This window comes from Pleuronectes platessa, chromosome 1, assembly GCF_947347685.1.
Source record: "Pleuronectes platessa chromosome 1, fPlePla1.1, whole genome shotgun sequence".
NCBI classification, from domain to species: Eukaryota; Metazoa; Chordata; class Actinopteri; order Pleuronectiformes; family Pleuronectidae; genus Pleuronectes; species Pleuronectes platessa.
Genome location: NC_070626.1, coordinates 13,254,301 through 13,264,090, shown reverse-complemented (window position 1 = coordinate 13,264,090; position 9,790 = coordinate 13,254,301). Strand labels below are relative to the sequence as shown.

At 41.1% G+C, this 9,790-nt stretch overlaps 2 protein-coding genes across 4 annotated transcripts; both read right to left on the bottom strand.

The window, feature by feature from the left end:
• Positions 1-845: 845 nt before the first annotated feature.
• On the bottom strand, positions 846-5,495 carry wdr76 (WD repeat domain 76). Its single transcript, XM_053419417.1, has 15 exons — positions 5,315-5,495; positions 5,002-5,121; positions 4,803-4,916; positions 4,633-4,725; positions 3,826-3,884; positions 3,376-3,493; positions 3,158-3,259; positions 2,884-2,924; positions 2,573-2,726; positions 2,214-2,372; positions 1,917-2,032; positions 1,704-1,802; positions 1,458-1,610; positions 1,303-1,356; positions 846-1,177 (listed from the first exon to the last, which is right to left on the bottom strand). Exons 1-15 carry the CDS (start codon positions 5,360-5,362, stop codon positions 922-924), a joined length of 1,686 nt encoding a protein of 561 aa, XP_053275392.1. The 5' UTR covers positions 5,363-5,495; the 3' UTR covers positions 846-921.
• A 424-nt stretch (positions 5,496-5,919) lies between these two features.
• On the bottom strand, positions 5,920-9,691 carry ctsh (cathepsin H). Of its 3 annotated transcripts, none has more exons than XM_053415034.1 (12): positions 9,544-9,676; positions 8,934-8,965; positions 8,713-8,818; positions 8,522-8,592; positions 8,324-8,428; positions 7,721-7,807; positions 7,561-7,616; positions 7,328-7,409; positions 7,169-7,237; positions 6,939-7,045; positions 6,543-6,671; positions 5,920-6,450 (listed from the first exon to the last, which is right to left on the bottom strand). In XM_053415034.1, exons 1-12 carry the CDS (start codon positions 9,632-9,634, stop codon positions 6,375-6,377), a joined length of 1,011 nt encoding a protein of 336 aa, XP_053271009.1. In that variant the 5' UTR covers positions 9,635-9,676; the 3' UTR covers positions 5,920-6,374. The 3 variants fall into 3 exon arrangements, with proteins under 3 accessions (XP_053271009.1, XP_053271077.1, XP_053271154.1); XM_053415102.1 differs by having other exon boundaries at positions 8,934-8,962; positions 9,544-9,672; XM_053415179.1 differs by lacking the exon at positions 8,934-8,965 and having other exon boundaries at positions 8,713-8,863; positions 9,544-9,691.
• Between the last annotated feature and the right edge of the window lie 99 nt (positions 9,692-9,790).

Here is a 9,790-nt window from a genome sequence, read left to right as displayed (position 1 = left end):
CTCTCTCTCACACGTTTGTACGTCTACTGTAGTGAGGACACTCACTATTGGCATAATGCATTGCCTAGCTCCTTATCCTAACCCAAACCATCCAAGCTGAATGCCTAACCATAAACCTAAACCCAAGTCTTCACCCTAAAACAGCCCTTTGAAGAAGTGAGGAGCAGTTCTGTTGGGTCTCTGCTTAAAATGGTCCTCGCTAAGCAATTAGTGCAGGAACACACACACACAGACGTTTTATGTTACAATGCTGCCATCTTCAGGAGCCGACGATAGTACCACTGCAGAGACGAACCGATATTACCTTTTTAAACGTATTTATTGTTTCTGCTTCAAAAGTAACTTAAAAAACAGGAATTTAACAACATCGACTCGGGAGATTAGAAAGTCTTTGGATTGTGGAGACCCCTTTAAGTGAAACTAGTAACCAGTATGACAACAGAAACAACCAACAATCACCTTCATGGTCTGTACATTTTTCATTGCTTTTTTATATTATGTTGAATCCAACTGTTTGATCTGTATTAAGTGTATTGTTAGAGGCTACATACATTGCACGATCAAGTGTGTGACATTAAATACAAATTTGACTGGTTAGTCAACATCAACAAATAAAAAAAAACAGCAGAATCACATGAGGATTGGAGTACTTCCTCAGGAGTAGGGAGAGGAAGGAAGATAAACAGCTGTTAGCGGGAAGTACAGCTGTATATCTGACACATCTGGAACAAAACTGAGCTTTTTGTGGCCGTTGAAAAATCACTGTAACTGAGGATTAACACATCCTCTCCATTATTAGCACTGGCAGAGGGACCATTAAGAACACTTAATGTTAAATTAGAATGTTAAATTAAAGTTGAAAACAACCCAGAGAACGTCAGAGAAAGGCAACTGAAGGTGATGGTCAGACATAGTTTGGTCTCAGTCAGAGAAGAGGTGCAGGCGGCCTGACGCGTTGGCCCCCAGGAGGGCGTTCCTAGTGGGGTGGAAAGCAGTGACGGACAGCACTGTGGTAAGGTGGTCATCGTCACTGAATGTGTGCTGAAGCCGCCCACCTTCGTGGTAAACCTGTACCCTCCGAGGCCTCAACATGCTGCCCACAACAAAGCAGTCTTCCTGTTTGGGGTCCCACACTGCTGATAGTTTGGTCAGCCAGCGGCCCGTGTGCATGTTATGTCTGAAAATTGAGAGGACAGGTTGTCAGCAATTTGAGGTTACACAGGTATGAAAACACATAAAAGAAAAAGATCAAGACGTAGCATGAAGTAGGTGAATTAACAACTGTCCCAAGTTCAGACGTACTCGATCTTTTTCAACAAAGGAGATTGTGTGGTCATTGCAGATGTGTCGTATATTCTGTGATAAAAAAAGAAAGAAAGAGAAGACACAATGAGCTGGGATAGAAAAATTGACCTGCAAATACAATACAGTTTTTCAAAGTGCTGAGGTGGCTGCACCTTATGTGGTTATCCATACAGGAAGTGAGAACTCTGTTCCCCGTGTTAGGGGAGAAATAAGCACTGGATATGCTCAAAGAGTGGCCGTGCAGCTGGGAGACTGCCTGGCATTTCGTTTTCTTCAGGCATCGGCTGTCGTAAATACTCACTGTCCTGTAGACAAGGTTAAAACATCAACATCAGAAACAACAGACTGACAGAAGATTTCAAATTTAAAATGTTATTTTAGTCGATATTCAGCCATACTTGCTTTCTGCCACGGCAAAGTAGTGCTTCTGCACAGGATGGACACTGACACAACGCAGGCTCTTTGGGTCTAGTGAGTGGACGGACTCAGAGGAGTTTCTGCAAATAATTAAATAACCGGTGCTCATCATTATAATCATATTTGAAGTTAATCCATAATGCTATTCCTCAACATCATGGAAAGAGGTAAAAAAAACGTCCATAATGTGTTACCCTGGGGTGCGCCTGTCAATGATGGCAACATCTCCATTCCAGGCTCCGACGACTAGCGTCAAACAGTCATGTGACATGAAGTCAAAGGTTTTCAGGCCATGTTTAATGCCATAGACCTGGAACAATAAACACACAGACACACATCTAATGTTAGTCGCTCAACTCTAGACTATAAGTGCTGCACAGATTATCTTATTTTTTTATCTCCATAAATTGTTGCATTCAATCACTGCACTTTACAACTGCTAAAATATTTATTTAAAAGAAAACTAATTTATTTAAACAGAATTATCTCACGTCGTCAAAGACTGCTTTCTCTATATCCATACAGCGAAGGGAGCCGTCATAGCTGAGACTCAGCAGCTGGGATGCCTGAGCCCTGGAGAACGCCATACAGGCAACTGGACCAGTGTGAGGCCCAAAGAGCAGCACGCCATCATCTCCCCAATCAGCACCCTATACGGAATATAGACGTGCACAAAATGTAGAATTCAGGAAATCTATGTGTTGTGTGTGTGTTTCATTTCAAAACGCTGTTGTCACTGTGCAGGTTCAACAGTCAAGGCCTGTTGATCGGAGGCTGTATTTAAGCATGCATGCTGCCCTCTGGTGGTCAAATATTCATCTTCAACATCAGAGCAGAAAATAAAACCTACCAACGTCCACAGGCCAACTTTCCCCCACTTGTCTCCTGCGGCCATCAGCAGGCTGCTGCTGGAGGGGTGGAACGCAGCCGAGAAGATTCGATCCTTCACCACTTTGGTCACTCTCTCCCCAGCCAGCTTCATTTTCTTCAGAGTCGAGCCATAACTACATCAACACACAGAGATAGAGTTATGACAGTTTGTAAAAAAAAACACATTCATCAATATACAACTCAAAAAGATATGTTGGCGGAAATGGAGCGGTCATTTCTTTAACAAATGAGTGATTTGCTGAAACTGAGAACCAAAATTCCATAACTTACTTTTCCAGATCAAGCTCAACTTTTCTTTCCTCCATTGAGTTCTAAGAAAAGAAAAGCAATTTTTACAATTAATTACTTCACAATCCCTAGAACTAAACAACATTGGATGTATCATAGATAAACAGCACTGCATATATTAGCTATTTAAAGGGAGGAAGTTTCAAATTGGTGGGGAAACTAAAACAGCCTTTGCAGTGATATAAACTTAGTTGTATCACTTCATTACCAAAGTGACAAATTGCTGTTTGTTTTTCCTCTGGTTGTTGTCTCCTACCTCAGAGCAGATTTCAAGAAGTTGTGATGGCAGCTTGCTTCCCTCCTCCGTGTTGAGTGGATCCATGGGCAGAGGACCAGTAGGCTTCTTAAATGTCGGAGACTTTAAAAAACGTAAACTAGTGAGCAACAAAGCAAAGAGATGACAGACAGACAGGCAGCAGTACTAATTGAGGGATAATTATCTACGTCTAAATGGTTATTTACGTGAGGCTTTACCTCTCTATAGGTTGGTTTCCCTGTGGGTTCAGGGGGAAGTGCCAGGATCTCTGCATCTTTGTTTTGGAGACGAAGGGATTTCCGAGGGGGCAGCACTTCTTTTGCAGCCGTGTTTGACCTGCCAGAAACATCAAGATCATTTTCTGACCTAAAATCTGATCTTTAATGTTTGAAACTAACAAACAGACTGAAGTAAATCTGTCAAAAAAACAAACAAATGATCAACGTTCAGTGGTATTAAGTTCACTAAGTTTATATAAGGAGAAATAAAACAAATCCTCATATTTAAGAGGATGCAGCAACAAATTTGCTTTCAACAATGTGAACAATTCTTAGTCGTCACCACAATCATTAAAATGCCTTGTGACGTCCAGTTTTTACAGCTCAGCATACATGCACCCCCACCGGAAAAAAAGAGCTCTGCAGTAACTATCAGTCGTCCATAGATACCTCATGAGACCCCTCTGTGATGCTTTTGGTCGGGACAACTGCTTGAACTCGTCAGTGGCCTTTAGACAAAGACATGAACAGTTAAAACAAATCCTATCTGTTCAGAGACAGGATGTGACAGTGTCACAAGATGTCTGTAGAGAAAAAAAAAATCTGTGTATCCATCCGATCATATTACACAAACAGCCACATCCTATCAATTTTGCACACAACTGCTAAGACGACCTCTAGGCTGATGCAAGGCCTCCTTTCTAACACAGCTTGAAGAAGGGAGGGGCTTGGTGATGTGAGATAAAGTATCCATCTCCAAAGAAATTCCTGAGCTAGCTTGCTCCAATACTGCAGTAACAGTATTAAAGAACAATAGACTAAAAACAATATCATTCGAAAGAAAAAAGTGAACGTGTGTTATATGTGAAAAGAAGAATTTAAAGAGTATACGAACTACGAAGTGAATATAGAATCAATGCTTGGAAATAACAATATCAATTAAATAAGTGAGAATATAATTATGTGAGACTGTAAACAATAAAACTACATAACTGATTTATATTATATTAATAAAAGAACACAATTCATACATAAATATGGTCCTGAAAATGCTTAATGGAAACTTACTTGAAATAGTTTTCACATATTGCAACAGTCTGTACGGTTGGTGCAAGCTGCTCTGAATGTTTATGTTAGAATGAGACTCAGTGTCAGTTACAGCGGATCTTCAAGCTTATATCACTGATGGATTCATCCTCGTGTGTACTGAGACCCGGACATGCTGTGTCACAGAGTCCAGCTCCTGTGTGTATCTACCTGGAAGAGGTTGATGGAGGACATGAAGGCCTGGTTCTGTCTGATGTTCTCCAGTCGCTCCAGCTCATACACAGACAGTCCCTGTTGTCCACTCTGCGTGACACAAAGACACTCGTGTTCTGTCCTTCCACAAACGTGAGTATGATCCGTAGTGCAGGGTTCACACTTACCGACAGACGCTCACTACTTTCCTCCTCCTCCTCCTCCTCCTCCTCCTCCTCCTCCTCGTCGTCCTCGTCCTGCGTCTTATTCGTAATGTTCTCATCATTGCGACCTTTGGTTTTCTGCCGTGAAAACGTGGCCATATTAACACAAAGCCAAACAGAGGACCCGTTCCTGTCTCTACGTGTTTGTTCGGTGTCTCCTCACCCGCCTCTTGTTGACTGTGTCCGCTGGTTGTAGATCAGGAGAGACCTGGAGGCGTTTAGGAGGCACGACAGCTCGAGAGGATCGTCGGACTGGACTCTGGAGATCTGCGGGAGTCCTCTCCTGAAACATGAGCTCTGTCAAACAACAACCTACCTGCTAAACTACTAACAAGTGCAACTTTCAGAGAGACTCACAACACACTGGACATCAAATAATACTCGACTCCGACGCAGAGGACGTAGAAGTTATCTAACTCTTAATGGTTACAGTTGCAGGTTCAGATAAAGAACCATTAAAAGAGTTATAAACTCACCATTAACACCCTCACAGCAGCTGTAGGTTTAGCTCGTGTTGTCGACATTTGTTATTGAGTCGGGAACGCTTGTTCCTCTTCACTAACACGAGTAGATCTCGGTTCGAACCTCCCAGCTGATCACTGAGCTCCGTTGGCGCCACACGAGCCCAATGTTTGGTAACAAGTCCCTCCCCCTTCCAGTAGCTCATTGGTTGGAAGTTTATACGTCACCAGAAAAAGGGGTCGGTCTCTTCTGTTTACAGCCATAGAACACCTCGGATATTTGATTGACAACTCAATTCTTGCTACTGGCGTCTGCTTCCACAGAGCCGAGGAGAGCGATGTCGCCATCTTCTGGCAGAGTTAGGCAAAGGTTGAAGAATTACAGGACGGACACAAATCCTGAAAATTATTTCTGTGCTGGACTTAATGATGCTGCTGTTTTACTTTATTTATTTCATTAAATTTTTTTTAATTTACTTTATTTTATTCTTATCGCATAACTACACTGTATTTTTATTTAATTATTTTAACCTATAAACTGTACCAGTGCCATTATGAGTCCTACATATGTTGATACATGCCTTAAAGGTTTGAGTGTGATTAAATGCATTTTCTCCATGAGCGATTTACAGCACTGTTTATTTGTTTATTTGTTTATTTGTATCCTCTCAACAACACAAATACATTGTAATCAGAATCAGAATCAGAATCAGAATTGTAACATCAACAGGAAGCACGCAACATTAGAGAACAAATCTTTAATGTGTGTGAGAAACAAAGTAACCCAGAGAGAACACAAATGTCAATAGGGACCACTCTGACAACTCTTTCTAACAGTCATATCAGTGTTGTGTGGAAATCAGATTGATCTTTGTGAAACAGACCACCTGAGCGTGACACATCTCTGTCCTCTTGCAATTGTCATGACGTTTTCTCTTCTGTGTTGAGTCCTAAGTTTCCGTCAATTCTTCAGGAAACATAAAAAAACACATAAATATCACAATCGACGAACTACCCATCACGTGGACTCGATTAATGTTGTTTCTGCAGTCCTCCACTTTGTTGCCATCATTCCTCAGACTGAGGGCAGAGGGTAGGAGGAGCATGTAGCCAGTCCACACATGTTTCGTCCTCGCTCGATCCAAAAATATCTGATGGAATAAAAAAAAAAAAAAAGGTCTTCATAGTCCTGGAAAGCAATAACAAGTCAGCACAATGAAATACACACAAACACTATATTTACCCGTCCTTTCCCCAGTCTGTGCCCCAAGAGTTCTTCACAATCCAATAAGGTGTGGTGTTCTCCTCAGAGCCGTATCCCACAGCCAGGACGGCATGGTTCACCCAGTCTGGCGTGTCCTTACACTGGGTGCTAGACAGACAACACACACGCTTTTAGATCAATATGATCCATGTCTTCTTCTCCCTCAGTTGCATGTTAGATCATGCCTGTGCAAACATTTGTCTTGTAGATATCTTCATGAAACAGAGCTCAGCCCAAATTAATGAAATGTAAACAATCAAAAACGTTTCTCATTTGTCTCCATCAGATCCAAAACATACCACCTTGATTAGATTTCACGGTGTTCTGAGTTTAGAGAGGACTCAGGGTTAGAGTGAGTGTTTCTCCTCGTCTCACCTGGTGTAGACGCCGTCTTTGTAGTGCATAAAATCGCTCGTAACATCAAAGCTGAAGGTCACAGGGTTGAGCCAGGCCACAGCATCAACCATGGCTTTTTCATCACACTGTGGATGGACAGACATGCAGGGATTTTAACATACGGTTGAACAGTAAGATGTTGTATCAGTGATCACTCAGAGGACTCTTGTACAGTGTTTTACACAATGTAGGTTCACATCTGAACTCACACTTGTTATGTTGACAACGTCCTGGACGAAAGCAGCTGCACGTGCAGGATCAAATTGGCAGATGTCATCCTAAAAACAGGAAGTGCAAAATGTATTTATCAATAGTTCAAAGAAAGAAAGAAAAATTTAAATTAGACATTCCTCTAGAAAAGTGAATACATGGCCTGTGTAGGGATAGTCCTCCTCGGCCATGAGACCTTTACTGTATCGGATGTATTCAAACGCCTGACTGGGGAGGCCACTGAAATAAACCAGGAGGTTTTGTTATTTCTCTGAAGAGCCATCAGTTTGTGCCACTGGTCAAAATCTTATACAGAATTGTTCTTATAAGTTATAATGTCTTATATGTAAGTTGTTGCTCTTAGTGTAAAACCTGTTAACATCTAACTTACCCCATGCATCCATGATTGTTGAAGTCTTGGGCACAGTCTATCAACTGATGCTCAGACTGAAATGGAGATTAAAGAACTATTTTATGTTTCTATACAAAGGTTATAAATAAAAAAAATCAACATTAGACGATTGGATTAATGAGCAATATTCAGTTTTCACCAGAGGTATCAGCTTCCCAGTGGCGATAGCGTTCACTGACTCCAAACAACCAGTGGTGGAGAAGCTCCAGCAGCTTCCACACTGACCCTACACACACACACACACACACACACACACACATAGCTGAACAACTGAACGAGTTAGAGTTAAGAATACCCTCTACCATCGTTTTTCAGCTGCCATTGCTATATTTTAATCATTGAATGCTGTCTATTTACTCACTTATTGATATATTATAAAATATTTGATAAATATACTGTACCTAATGGGAAATAACTTTTTTTCTGTAGCCTACCCACTGTTATAGCAAAGTGTTTCCATCCTGTGTGTCACAGACATTATGCCTCGTAACAAACTGACATGAGATCATACATGAGACAAGCTTGTCAGTCAAGTGAGCATCATAAAACATGCTATAGAGTTAATGTATTACACTGACCAATCTGACCAAGTTTATATTATAACTGACAAAGAGGGAGATGAAGATTTGTAGTAACTTCACTGGATTAATGTTTTTAGCTTCCTGACTTCCTGTTTCACTCTCTATGTTGCGGTGGTTCTTTTTTTTGCCTGTTCAGAAACATCATGTGAGCATCTTGATACCTGATTCTTCACGGGAGTCACATAGTTGCCTTTCACTCTCCAGTCGACAGACTCAGGGTTAGGACCAGTCCTGCTGACGCGACTCCCTTTAGTGGCTGAGCAGTTCTTCAAGAGACCAGAGGCAGAACTTTTTTAATGGAAATCCATAAAAAAAACATACAGTAAAACATCAGGCTGCATAAAATAAAATGTGATTACCTGTGGCTGTGTCAGAAGGAAGAACTTCTTGAACTCCTCAAATGTCATGTCTGAGAATTGATTCAGGCCCACTACATTATAAATGAAACATGGTGTTATAACACAAGTCATTGTAAAATAAGCAGCTCCTTTTCGTGGTGTTAGTTTATGCAGCATAGACATTATGAGACATTATGAGAACTGTACTGTACTTGTGAAGGAGTGATTCCCAGCATTATGGCGATCAATTATTCTCTTATTCTCTGTGAATATCTGGAGCCGTTGGTAGAACTCCTCAGTGTCGTAACCTCTGCTGTGCTGCACGTCGAAAAGAAGTAACAACATAACAAGGAAGGGATTGAGCTGTTGTGGAAACATTAAAAAATAAACAGATTTATTAAGAGTGTTTAGTGGGAATTTGAAATAACTTCACCTGAAACATCCACTGTTTGAATCGATGTTCTTCTGACAGGACACAGAATGAAGCCAATAGTGAATGAAGCAGCCTAATAATCCACATTTTGCCCTGAAGTTGTTATTATCTATAGTATAGTTATATAACGTATATATCCACTCATCACACCTCAGTATTGGTACTGGGCAATCTTCATTTAATGATAATTATTTTGTGTGTTCTACAAATCAGGTGATATAATATAAAATGCTCTGTTTTTAGAGTAGGAATTTACTATATTAAATAATTCAGTTTTATTCCATGCTAACCATGAGTTAACAAACACACACACTGACGATGTTATGGGGATTTGATTTTTGTCTCAATAAGGAAGACAAGAATAAACAGAATCTGGTCTCCACAAAATGAATAACCTGGAACACACACACACACACATGCTCTCTCTCAGACACACAGACACACACGCACACCTATTGTTGCAGCTATTAATATCCTGGCATCTGTTAATGCTGGAGACAAGAAACTACACAACTTTGAACTGACCTTCTTTAGCTGTCTGTGACATTTTGCATTTAACGAGAACAAATGAATATAAAGCAATCAACACACTTCTCGAGTGTTAACTTACCTTCGAGTACGATCAAGGGTGTTAAATGCACAAGAGTAAAAATGGTGCAGAGGAACCAAACAGAAGTGAGAGCCATACTTTCCCTCTGCATGCTCAGAGAAGTTTAGAGAGCGTCACATGACTCCACTTCTCTTTACACAACTTCCCCTCATCAACACCCCCTTCCTCTGAAACCCCTATGACCCCCCCCCCCCGCACAGCCAGAGCTACAAAGCTCCTGGGCTAATACAGCATGAGACAAACACAC